Source organism: Micropterus dolomieu, linkage group LG14, assembly GCF_021292245.1.
Source record: "Micropterus dolomieu isolate WLL.071019.BEF.003 ecotype Adirondacks linkage group LG14, ASM2129224v1, whole genome shotgun sequence".
Lineage (NCBI taxonomy): Eukaryota > Metazoa > Chordata > Actinopteri > Centrarchiformes > Centrarchidae > Micropterus > Micropterus dolomieu.
In genome coordinates, this window is record NC_060163.1 from 23,553,419 (window position 1) to 23,566,892 (window position 13,474).

A 13,474-nucleotide genomic window follows, 5' to 3' on the forward strand; every position below is an offset into this window, starting at 1 on the left:
ACGTGCTTGATAACTCTCCCACCCCGCAGACATCTACACGTCAATACCGATTTATATTCATAGCGGCAAGTGCTATGTAGCTCCACATAGGGGACACAGGAAGTGACATATAGCACATTCATGCGGCGTCGGAACCGCGTAGGAAATTCACAGCCGCACCGGCAGAGCTCCAGAATGTGCAACTCGGCCGGCTCACGCGCGGACGCGCTTACAAGTGCGAGGGCCCGCCCAACGCTGCTTGCAGCTTTAATTAAATTAGCATTTTTACTTTAGTTTTTTTAAATTAAAATGTTGATTTGTCATCACTGGAGCTAATCGGCAGTGAGTTTCCGTGCACGTCCGGTTCCACTGTTGTTGTTAGCGTCGGTTAGCACGCAGAGCTCTGTGATCCTACTACTTCATATTTATATTAAAAAAAACAGACAAAACAGGACATTGCTTGGAGAAAAGAAAGCGTGGAACTTGAACTACCTGCTGAGTTCAGAAAATGTGTGTCTGTTACTTTATTCCAGCTCTCATTGTACTGTGAACAAGCCCTGATTGATCCGAACTCCATTCAAAAGAACAAACATTTTAAAAGTTGTTGTCCTGCTGTCTTGTTGACAGACCTGACAAAGCATGAATTCATATGTCTAACAAATCTGCATCATACTGTAGTTATTTTGGCATCAGTTTGATCTGTTTATTGCAATTAAATCACAGCAAAATGTTTACTTAGTGTTCATACAGCTGTAGTAATCGCGGGTTGTGTTTATTCGCATTATCGAGCTGTGTGTGAACATTCGGCAGTTGTCCAGTGAAATCCTGGACGGAGCCTTTAGTGATTTAACTATAATTCTAAAGTTTAAAAAAAAACAAACACATCTACCTTTGCAGTTCTCACTTAATCCCACAACTTTAATCGCAAAAAACGCCCCAAATAACCGCAACTTTCATCGCAATTTTTAGAAAAGCTGCAGCGAAATCAGGCATTTTAGACCGCAACGATCACAAAAGAAGACCTGCGAAATCCTGGAGGGACTGATAAATGAGAACAAAACCCCCTGTGTATCTCGCAGACAATTAAAAATAACAGATACATTATAGACATCGTATAAACATATTGGCCAGCCACATCTGTCTCACGTATCTTGACTTCTGCCTATGATATATAACACTTTATCAAAACAGCTTAAATCAAAATTAACATGTCCACAGAACCTAAACCCCAGAATGTGTATAGTAAAATATATCAAATTGATTATGATGGACAGTTTATGTCTTCACGGTAAAGTCTGCGACAGTTTTGGCATCCTGGGAGCGTTTTCATCTGGAGCAACGCTACTCTTTATTGACAGGATACAAGGGCGTATCAAAGTGCTGTTTGATTGTAATTTCCTCCGCTACCCCCCACCCCGAACCACTTCCTGTCTTTTCCTTGCACGTCACAAGTTTGAACTAGTTCCCATGTTTCTGTCAAATACTCTCCCACGTGATAAATCCACCCCCCCCCCCCAAATTCTGGTGCTACAGTTTGCTCGATGTTCCACTAACAGTAGAAATGAATATCACTTTTTATGAATTATGATGCATACTGTGCAACAAAAGGAAAAAGTTAACACAGCTTCATTGTTTCCTCTTATAAAAACAACAATATTAATTGATCAAACCTTCCACCGTGTGAGGCAACAGGAGTGGACAGACACCACTGAGCATGTGCGAACGGTGTCCTTTTTATTTTATTTTATTTTTTTTAAAGAGAACATCCCGAGTCCACGTACAACTGTACAATGTTTGACGCCACTCTGCTGCGTTTAACAGCTTTCAGTCTTTAGTGTTACACGAAGCACAGGCAGGGATGGAAGAACGCAACACCGCTTACGCATTTCTCTTTTTACATTTCGTTGTTACAGTTTCGTATTTCGTCCAGCTCCAGTCTTGGTCCTTGAAAAGAGGAAAACCAACATGTTAAGAGTTGCAATGATAAACAAAAAAAAAAAAACCTTTAGATTTGTTTGTATAAATAGGAACTGCATCAATGTCTGAAAATACTATTTATAATACTATTTATGTTACAAAGGTTTTATTTTAATGAGGTGCCCATTTAACGTGCAGTTTATTCTGGAGAGTTACTGATTAATTGGGATATTCATTTAAAATATTTGTTTTCACCAAGCAGGCCCATCTTGGAAGAAGTTATATGTATCTCTGTCCCAAAAGGGCTTTTTGTTTTCTATCTGGTGATCTTTACTGTACAATTAATGCTAATTTGAACAATACATAATCACCTCTCAGAGCATTTAAACATCTATCTAATCCATCCTAATTTTAGTCCTGTGAAAACGGACTTTAGTCGCGGTATTCTCAAATGAACAAAAATCGCACATGTAAAACAGTTTGCAACGAGCTTATGTTAATATCTCCACACTGATCAAACCTTGGTTGGATATCTTTGTGCAGATTCTGACGAGTGCATGTTGTCTTCAAAAAAAATTTGTTTTCCTTTGTTTTTACAGATTTCTGGTAGTAGTGCGTTGGTGTGTGGCACATTCAGTTCAGATCCAGCGCTGCGAGGTGGGCTAGATGCTCAGGTTTCAGCTTGACAGCTTTAAGGTTGTACATTGCGTTCACTTCTGCAGAGGAATCAACGCCACCACAATGTCTCACAACCATCCGAGCGGTCCGGACAGCTAGTTATCAGCTAGTTACCAGCATTGGCAAAGCGTGTGGAGAAAGGCCTGCTATTCACAACCAGCTACAAGCCAGGATAAATTAGTCTAAGAAACCAGTGCGCTCCTGCGAGTCAGGTGCTTAATTTTAGCTTGTCGCATCACAGCTACTAATACAGGAATTAAAGTATTTGTTTAAAAATATATATTATGGAGTGTTGTTTACCTTGCTGTCATTAGAAGTGCAGAACACTTTTAACTTTCAGACAACCGTCCTGTTTTTAATAGGAGAACCCAACTTCAATCTAAGTTTAAGCTAATGTTATTGCTAATTTTAAGGCCGTTTGCACTTTACAATAACAACCGTGCATTAAAGTAGGGATGCACCGAATCTTTGGCCACCGAAATTAATCGCCTGAAAATAGCACAAAAAGCACTTTCGGTGTTTGGCCTAATAAGTCAAAAGACTGATTAAATTTTAATGAACAATTACGTCCACATGTCCTACCTGATGTTACGCGATACGAGAACCACATAAAACATTATTTATCAAATTGGGTCGGACTTGATGAATTTAGCGTGAGGATACACACGTGACATCGTCCGGTTTTCAAAATAAGGCGTCTATACAGGATGGAAATAAGATTAATTGAATTATATTCACACAAAGTATAAAACATGTGTCCATTTACAGTAAATGGACACATGTAATTTACTTTACTGGACCCACCCACCATAGTCTCTCCAAATCCTGTGGGAAACACTGAGTAAAAAGCACATTTTGACTATTTAATTTATGAAATGGTTAAAAAATGGAAATAACGTGAGTGTACTTGTTCGGGACTCTGCAATTTTATTTAATTATATTCGGTTTCGGCCAAGAACTTTCATTTCGGTGCATCCCTACATTAAGCAAAAGGTCCAGGATGACTGAAACACAAGTGAACTCACCACTATGCTTTTGGTCTGTTCATCTGCAGTCTCCTGCATCAGGCTGGTCAGCTGACTGAGGTACTTCTGGTTCTCCTGCAGCAGACGTGGTGCAGCATCACTGAAGGAAACACACACACAGAGCCTTTTAGCCACGATCCCATCACATGAGACCTCCACCATATATATGTTGGTGCTTTACTGGGGGAGAAAAAGCACCGACCTATAAAGCTATGTACAGCAGTATTTACACATGACTGTAGCATTATTATCACAATGACAGAAAACCAAAACAACCATCTTTATTTGTTTGGGTTATAAATATAAAAAAAGGGCAGTGATATTTAAAACACTGCACCACTCTTTTCATCTCAACATGTTTGCTATATTTTTCATAGCTAAATCTGATTATGGTATTTTTAATACATAAAACAATGACCATCTTTTTCCAGTGTCATGAACAACAACAAAAACAAGAGACATTGAATGATTGTGATTAGGATTTTCTTTTCTTTTAAAAGTGAAAACAAATCTGCACAAACTGATCTAAATGAACCCACACCTAAATCTAGCTGTTGTTGGAAAACATATAGTAAGTTGAATGGAGGTCATCGCTGTGTAATCAAGGTGCTACACTTGGTTTTAAGTTAAAAACATCCGTGGCTGAAAGGTTTAACAGCTGGTTAGAAGCCACACAGGCTTAAAAGCGGCTCTAATCCATAGCTTCAAAACCACATTGTTTCATATGACTGCTTGTATGTGAAGGGTGACAAACCCACAGAGATTTATCACTGAGACTCAGTTCTTTTAGTGACTTTCAGCACATTTTTTCTGAACCTTTACTGTTTTGGTTCAGTCTCATCAGCCGTTTACAGCCACAGAAGGCGGCTGTGTCCCACTGAACACGAACTGCTCAGCACCAAACAGCAGACAGACACAGTTAGAAACAAGCTGGTGAACATAGTGGGAGTATTTTGCAGGTAAAGAGCTAGATATTTCCCTCAGGAGTGGGTAGAGACCACATAGCTAAAAGAGAGTGAATGCTGGATTTAAATTGTGTCTGCTGGATGTGTAAATAAACTGTTTGCGAACTAACTTCTGGTGATGCAAGTGTTTTGTTTCTGCTCGTTTCTGCTGCCCCCAAGTGACCAAAAATAGTTCTTGCAGGTTTTAAAACTCAACACAAAATAATGTCCTGGAGTGGACAAGTGACATCTGCCCAATCCAGACTTTCAAAACTATCAGCAGACTCATGGTTGTTATTAATGCCTAAGGTGCTACCACACTGAATGTTAATGCAATGAATAATTTAGTCTTCTCCGTTTATTCCAGAGATAAGATGAATTTAAGATTTGTTTTCACACTTACACATGAAAAATGTCAATCCTAAGTCACATGATTGCTCTGAACAGTTACCTGTCATTTGGCCCAGGTAGGGAGGTTAAGGGATGTGGAGAGCTGACAGGTTGTGCTGACTGGGACCACTGAGAAACCTGCAGGAGGTTAGACGACTCGGGGCTGGCTGCTATTGAGTTCCTTGATGAGTTTTGAGCCTGGAAAGAAAGAGAGAGAGAGATCACGCTGGCACATGCAGCCATAACAAACAAGCCGTCTTTCACCTAAAGGAGGAGGCAACGAGCTGCAGAAAGACGGTGTGGAGCTGAAATAATCAGTTGCTTGACAGAAAATGAAGTCAGTTTTAAAGCAAAAATGCTAAATATTACCCAATATTATGTTCTTCTTCCCGTTATATGTGATGGCAAAAAGACTTTCAGTCAGACAAAACAAGCAAAGTGAACACTTTACTTTAGACTTTAGGGAAATTGTGATGGACGTTTGACATTTTGTAGACCAAATGATTTATCAGTTAAATTGAGAAAATAATCCGCAGAGAAGACGCCAATTAAAATCATCACAGTTGCAGCCTGAGGACAGTATAAAATGGTTTTATTTAATTAAAATAGATTACACTGAGTATCAAAACAAAGCAGAGCCATCAGCGATAGCATTACAGAGCTTAAAAAGTGTTGATACGCACAAACCCACACACTGGAGGGAGATTTGTTTCCACAGCCAGTACAAGTAAACAATGTTACTTACACAGGCGATCTTCAGTAAATGCCAGAACTCTCTCTGTCTCTTGATCTGCATCTGCATCACTGTGTTGTCAGCGTCCTTTATGCTCTCCAGGGTTTTCTCAATTCGTGGAAACAAATCAATGATTTTCTGTTTGCTGATCAGGATCTTACTGTTGGGAGGAGTCAGCACGGGGCAGACGTTAACATGCAGTGCTACGGCTCTTTTAAAGTACAAAACATCTGAAGTGAATTTAGAGCTCTCATTCTCAAAGTAGACCCACAGGTCTGATCTTCCAGTACAATAAAACGCTGAATGTCTTTGAGGAGTGTTGGACTCTTACCTGAGGTGGGTGTACAGATCTTTGAGGACCTTGTCTTGGTTCTGGACAGTCTGAATGATGGCCTTCACCATCTCGGAGCTGTCACTGCTCAAATCTGGGTCAGGTGCTGAGAGATACGCATCAGATAAACTACTGAGCACACGTTTCAGTTTAACAAATGTATTCATTTAAAAAAGGTTTCTTCTGAGTGCCTTGGATATAATAATATAACACTTTGAATGAGAATTAATTTGATTAAAATCTTACTTTTGCATTTCATCTTCAGTTGCTTGTACAGATCAATTGCCTTTTCTTCTCTGCAATAAAATGAGTTAGTCAGATTTTAATATTTAGAAGACTGATATTCTGAAGCCCTGCCTGCCGATAGCTGGTTATGTCATGATCTTTTACATTTTGGAGTGGATCTAAACCACCGGGCGGATAAACAAATTACTTCGTCACACATACGCCAGTGAATGGTGTGCCGCGACTAACTAACATACATAACCACCACCTCAAACATCACTTTAAAAACTAATGCAACAGGTATGGAAGAAATAAGCAATCAGGGATGTGATTATTCTGCTTTTCCTGACCTGTATGTAATACATGCACAGCTAAGATGAGGTTTTGCTCAGCTACGACCTACGGGAGGTCTGACTGTCGTTCCTTATGAAGAGATGAAGGAACGTTTGTTTACTTGCCAAACTTGTGGTGGTCGATTAACAAACATTTACGTCCTGCTGGCTGCCATCATGTTAATTATTAACATTGGCAATAAAACAGGTTACTGGTTTAATGTTGGTAATGCTACAGCTTTATTTAGTTAACGTTACACTGGGTTTCAGAGTCTGCGGGGTGTGTTGACTTACAGTAGGCTAGTTAATAAGCCGTCTTTAATTGCAGTGCACATTAAAAGGTTGTGCTCTGTAAGAGAAAAACATGTTACAGTTACAGAATCCCTTATAGCTTTGCAGTGTTATAAGCAGCCTGGATTGAACGCAACATTCACGAGAGACTTGAGACTTGACTTGGACTCTAGCTCAGTGACTTGTGAGCATCTCTGTTCTCACCGGCAAGAGAAACTGCCCAAGCTGACCAATCACCTTTCTTGCTGTGCTCACATGAACTCTGTAGCCCTGACATTTAGTTACACCTGCAGCATCCGATGGCATGTATTTTCAACATCGCCGGTTCTAATCCAGGTAGGGAGCTTTGTTGCCCGTGATCTGCTTTACTATCTCCAAACACTTTTTACCTCTCTGCGCTGTACAACTCTCAAAACGAATAAAAATGACCAGTTATTTGGTCAGAGGGCCAAAACGTTTTTGATAAAGTGAAGGAAATACAGGTGATGCAGGATTCTTCTGTTCAAAGCGGAAGTTTTGACCTGATATGGTGCTTAATGAAAAATTAAGAGGCCACAAAAATGAGTTATTTTTAGATATCTCACTCTGGAGCAAAGCGCTTTACATAAAGAAAGATCAACTAACTGACTGACAAAAACCATCTGTACACACTCTTATGTACAACATGTTTACAAAGCAACACAAGAAGTCAGGCTTTAGCTGAAGCAACCCACATCATCACTTCTGTCTTTTACAGCAACAAAACATGAGAGAAAGACTAACGATAAGTATGCAGATTGTAGTGTTTGACCCCAGTTTAGCTTTAACACTCACAGCTGCTCCATCTTGTCTCCTTGGCGTCGAGCGTACGGGCTCCTCTGAAGTTCCACTATCTCAGAGTGCAGAGTCATGATCTCATCTTCTAAATGGCTCACCTCTGCCACCTGCAGGACAAGCCAAGAGTCAAGCCACAGCTGCCACCGTCAGGATTATTATTTTTTAAATGAGAAACATTATAGGGCATTTAAACTTTAATGTTAAACTTTTTTTGGAAACGTGCATTACCTGTGCAAAAGCAGCAGCTCTTTCCTCGTTCTCCTGCCAGGCTTTCAGCATCTTTTCAGAGGCTTTGGACAAACACAGACAGCACATCAAAACAAACATCTTGCTCGGTGCTTTAAAAATATCCCCATATGTGAATGTTCTCCATTCGAAGGTCAAGTATCAAAGCAAAACAAACAGCTGCCAGTAATCACTCACATATGCCGTAGTGCATCTGATCGCTGTATTTTTCCAGGTCGTACTGGATGCTGCTCTTAAAGAAGTCCAGCTTGGCCTTCAGCTGCTGAGAGAAGCCAAACATGCTGTTCTTACACCTGTTCAGGTTTGTGTTGTAGCGCAGGAGGCTCAACCTGAGGGGAGGGGAAGGAGACAATTAAGAGTACGAAAGAAAGAATAGGCTCCAAAGTAAAATGACTAGTTTCTGCAGGTGTGAAGCTTTGTCTTGAGCAGCTGGTATCAGATGGCTGTCCACAGCTTTCACATGCTAACAGAGACAGTTAGCGGTGGCAAAGACCCTAATGCCCGTGCCGTTTTAAGTCATTGTGGCGTTCACACGACGTGACTGATCGGTGGCAGGGAGTCACACACTACGCGAGCTGACAGCGGCTTTGTCACCCGACGCTGGTCTCCAAACCACGTTTTGTCAAGAAAACACACGTGAAATTTGAAACGGGAAACGACGCCAACTGAAAAAAATTTACTCATTTTAAGTTTTTCCTAAAATCAAAACTTGCACATTATGACCTGATGAGGGGGGACCTCTTGGGAGCTGGTAAACCCTTAGTGATGAAGAAGGTTTCAGGAAACTCAGGACATCTTACACTGCAATATGTATTGAAGCAGTGTAGAGTGATAACACCTTGTGGTGCCAAAACCCAAATCTAAAGGGTACCCATTTCTCATTCCTACACCTACTGAGATTCACTCCCGTGTCCAAATAAGGTTATTTTCCAACCCTCCAACCTGTGTGAAGATTATATTGGATTAAAACAAGACATAACCTAAGTCATGTTGGAAGTACAAGGTCACATGTCCAACCTGTCTCTCCTTCTGAGATACTTTCTACTGCCCTTGAATGTCTGGGCAACAGATCTTATCTACACAGCTGTTATCATCCATATATGGAGCTGATGGGAGTATGACCTACTGCTAAAGACACAGAGGTTATTATATTTGTAGGCCCCAAGAGAGACATGGGTATTGACCTGTACGTACTACCTGTTACCCACATAAGAGCCCCTACAACCCCAATTTTAGGCGTATAATGTCTAATGACAGCCTGTAATCAGATACAAATACATTTTCTAATGGTGTAATTAATTATATTAACGTGACATGGACCCAGATAAGCAGCACAAGGTGGATGGATGGATTAACCAACTGAAAATAATTGACTCATTTTAAGTTTTTCCTAAAATCAACACTTAGCACATAGGGTTGGACAATAAAACAACAATAATTATCGCAATACATTTTTTTTTCCAATAACAATATGACAAATGTTCAATAAATATTCAATAAATGTTTGATTTTATTAACTTGAATCACACACGATTTATGACTTAATTTTTTTTATTAAGATGTTTATTTTGTTGAGGAAAAAGGACCGAAAAAAAAAAAAAAGCTTTTACTTAATTTTACTCGTGCTATTTGTTGACAAAGATTTTACCATAAATGTTTTTCTACTTCAGATTTTTGAAGTGATCCACTGTTAAGAAACCATGACCAAAATGAGAAATTACAATTAACCATCAGGTTTCTTCAACTTTTACTCAGGAGCATCAATCAGCCTTTAAACTCAAAAGAAATAACCATCTGATACTTATACTCGTGATAATTATAGAATTATTATAATTAGAAACTTTTTATTGCGATAGCATTTTTGGCCATATCGTCCAGCCCTACTTTAACCTCCTGCCATGTTACCAGACTTTGATGGCATAGAAGCAGAATACTCATTTTAATTTAGAGGCTTTATTGACCTGTCTTTTAATAAATGAACTAACATTCAACAGTGAATACATTTCAATTAAAGGTTAAGATTAAACATTTGCAATAGGCATTTAAACTATTTTTGTGTTGAGAAAAAGAACAGATTCTTTCAGTGATTTAAAATAAAATATATCTCTCGTGTTTTTGTGGTTAAATAACAAATTACAGATTTCGGTCATGCGACTCACATGGCAGCCCGCTGTCCTTGGAAAAGCCTGCTGTAGTCCTCCTTTAGGCCACAGATGTAGCTCACTGCTTCGCCCCAAACCTTCTTCAACACAACCAGGGGAAGCTGTGTCTTGGTCTCTTGCACTGCAAAGTTAAAAGAAGACCTATGAAAGCTGCATTGTGTTAAAACAGAGAGGAGAGGGCTGGCATTACTCTCCTGTAGTGGAGCAAGCTGTCACTAGGGATGGTGTAAAAAAATACCATCCGTTATAGAATCGACAGGAAGAAGTGTGAAGGAAAATCTGTGATCTGTTCAATATATTCAAGTTGATGTATATTTAAAGGTTTGCTTTATTTTAACACTCTTATAATCAAACTGCGTAATTTAAAATAAACTCACCAATAGTGTTGACTTTATCAGGAAGTTGCCTGGCACTGAAGGGACCGGAGTACTTGGTGATGCTCTTGTCAAACAGGTAGACGATGTAGCTATCCCACCCTCTCTACACGGGAGAGATGAAGAAAATCACCACTTACACAGCCTGTAAAATACCTTTCCTGTTGCTTAAAACAGCATCAACGGGTGATTCAAAGTCCCCTAACTCACATACATTGAATTAAGAGTACCTGCAGACACAGCCTTTTCTGCATCCTTTCAGTTTTTTTAGCACTGAGTCGAGTGTTTTGCAAACTATTCCCGTCTTTGTAAAGGTTCCAATGGGAGATACTAACTAACCATAAAAAACAGTTGGGGTTTTTTACTTTATCAGCAAAATTAAACAATGGAGAGCTGACAGGACATAAAAAGGAGAGAGAGAGAGAGAGATGGATGATGGAAAAATATAACAACTGTGGCTAGGCTCCAATTGGGGATGCTGCCAATACATGGTCTTGAACCCCTACACCTCCAGTGCACCTCCTGATGGAGGGGTGTTTTTCATCATCAGAAGGTTTATGGTTTGGATCTGGGCCTGAGATTTGCCAGGTAAAATATACCCTGACGGAAGTTTTCCTCCTACGTAGATCTGCAGACCAAGCATTGTTCCTTTTTCTTTTTTGCACAGGAGCAACCTCAAACTCTCAGCTGCTCAAGACTCAACTTACCACCCCATCTAGGACGCACTGTGCAGCGGGCTTCCTGGGATCCAGTGACACCCCCGTCTCCTGCAGCAGCTCCTGGTTAACAACTTCGATCTTGGTCTCTGCCTCAATGCGCTTCTGCAGACCGTGGAGACTTTCGTCCGGAGTCAGCTGGAAAGAGTGGACCTGGGCTGTAGTCATGTTCAGGATGTGGACCAGCTGGAGAGAACCAAGAGAAAAGCTGTTATTACAAAGTACAAGTAATCCACAGTTTACTGAAATGTTTGGTATCCTGAAGGCCACAACCACTTAAAAGGGGGTCTCCAGCGATTTAGCCTGGATGGACCACTTTAAAATGATGAAAATTGATACAGCAGAATCAGCAAGTACCACAAGTATGCAAGTAGGATCAGCAACATTTACTTAATGTATCAAAAGTAAAAGTACTCATGGTGCAGTTAAATGTTCCCCGTCAGTGTTTCACTTTAATATCTGATGTTTCTAGGTTACCATTACTGCTTTTCATGAGCTCAGAAAAAGTTGTTTTGCATTTTCCAGCGGATCCAAGAGGGGTTTAACTAGTTTGTTTATCTTAAGTAGCAGGAGAATTTCCTCAGCCCATAAAAGGAGCACTTCATCCTTCAGTTTATCCGGAAAAAGCTAATTCAAAAGTCACTAAATTTGGACATTTTCACTGGACAGGAAGGGTAGGAAAGATTGTAATTAGAAGTATAAAGTAGCATACAATGGAAATGCTCAAATAAAAGTGCCTTAAATTTTTACTTCAGTTCAGTATTTGAGTAAATGTGCCTAGTTGTGTTTCACCACTAGTGTACTGTACAACTGTACTCTGCTGGCATTAGATGTTCTGTCAGGTTCTTATTCTTGTTTTATCCTCTGATCAGATGGAAAAAATTTTAAATTAACTATTTTATTGAGGTTGTGTTTTTGTATGGCTGCTTGTGTTGAGAACTTTTGTCTTCTTTTGCTAAATGGAAAACAAAAAAAATGTTTGTGGGAAAACATTGTTTTGATATCGGTAGAGAAACCAGACGCTAAAAAGATTAACCATCAACATTTTCTCTGCAAGTCAGTGAACAAGAGAAATATGTAAATAAGTGCTGGCTGACCCAGATACATCTGGCTCAAAATCACTGATGGAAAGCTGCATCTTCACATAAAAACTTTAAGAAAAAAAAAAAAAAAGGCGCTCTGCCAGTAACTCACCTTCATGCTCAGTATCTGCTCCAGCACTTCAAAGCAGAGTGGTTTCTTGGTGTCCGGGTTGATTTTGCCTCCCCTCTGGACAGGATCCCACTTTAACATCAGCTGAAGCAGTGCTTCCATTGGCTCCAACAGTGTTCTATATAACAGCAATTAAAAATGTGTTCAAGGAGAGAAATTAACATCAAATACTGGGAACACAGCCTGTGGCTGGAAGGGGGAAAACTGCAACAGCCTGTATGAAGTGTTTGCGGCGATATGTTTTCATTAGTCTCAGGGTCCTAACCTGCTGAGGTTGTTAGGGTAGGGGAGGTGTGTGGAGAATCTGACTTCTCCGTTCAGTTCCTCTACAGCCATGATGTCTTTTGGACCTTTATTTTTCACTTTGCTTGCCCTGTAGATGATAAGATACAAGATGGACAGTTTTATACCTTAAAAATGATCCCATTACAAGAACACTTAAACATTTTCAACTCTGGTTACGCTCGTTAGTTGTGGAAGGGGCTGCTTTCAGTTATTCCAGGTCAACATTGACACTATGTGATTACTTTAAACATCTATTATTATCCAAACCTGCCTCCTTCACTGTTAGCATTGTGTACGTTATTGTAATCCCAGTAAATTAAGATCTATGCAAATTAAGTTGCACCAGACAACGAGGTGGCTGAGTTAACGTGAGCTGCCTCTGTGCCTCTTTTTGGCCTTCTGATCTTTTTGTTTGTTTAGGGTGTGATCTTGTTGCCTACCTGCTTTGTGAATGAGACACTTCTTCTGATTGGTGAGTTAAGGTTTTGGATTGATTCTGTTTTATTTTAAATAACATACTGCCTTTTTCCAGGTAGGAATGATGTGTCTAACACAGTAGGTATGGGTGTGCCTGCCTCATCTGTGTTTTCTTTTGAGAGGTAAGCCTAGGTTTTGTTTGGTAACCCAGCCTGGTAGTTGCTGTGATAAGTTGATTGAAAGTCACATGTTGTAATAGTAGTTTCTTTGGCTCCACCTGCTGGTCGTCTTTATTTATTGCTGACCTCAGTTTTCTTATTGTGCTGCATTTGTATCTAATTTACCTATTTCTCTTGTCTCATGGTTCAAAAGAGTTTCAAAGCTGTTTGAACACTTCTACC

At 39.9% G+C, this 13,474-nt stretch overlaps 1 protein-coding gene across 1 annotated transcript in view; it reads right to left on the minus strand.

The window, feature by feature from the left end:
- Positions 1 to 1,692: 1,692 nt before the first annotated feature.
- The window catches only part of LOC123982732 (inhibitor of nuclear factor kappa-B kinase subunit alpha-like), a 17,308-nt gene continuing 5,526 nt past the window's right edge, over positions 1,693 to 13,474 (minus strand). Inside the window, exons 10-22 of the mRNA XM_046068522.1 lie at positions 12,354 to 12,489; positions 11,151 to 11,345; positions 10,447 to 10,549; positions 10,067 to 10,190; positions 8,085 to 8,236; positions 7,890 to 7,951; positions 7,659 to 7,768; positions 6,244 to 6,293; positions 5,998 to 6,103; positions 5,679 to 5,826; positions 4,995 to 5,131; positions 3,600 to 3,699; positions 1,693 to 1,923 (exon numbers count right to left, since the gene is read on the minus strand). Coding sequence (XP_045924478.1) covers positions 1,858 to 1,923; positions 3,600 to 3,699; positions 4,995 to 5,131; positions 5,679 to 5,826; positions 5,998 to 6,103; positions 6,244 to 6,293; positions 7,659 to 7,768; positions 7,890 to 7,951; positions 8,085 to 8,236; positions 10,067 to 10,190; positions 10,447 to 10,549; positions 11,151 to 11,345; positions 12,354 to 12,489 — 1,489 coding nt within the window. The 3' untranslated portion in view covers positions 1,693 to 1,857. The remainder of the gene's footprint in view (positions 1,924 to 3,599; positions 3,700 to 4,994; positions 5,132 to 5,678; positions 5,827 to 5,997; positions 6,104 to 6,243; positions 6,294 to 7,658; positions 7,769 to 7,889; positions 7,952 to 8,084; positions 8,237 to 10,066; positions 10,191 to 10,446; positions 10,550 to 11,150; positions 11,346 to 12,353; positions 12,490 to 13,474) is intronic.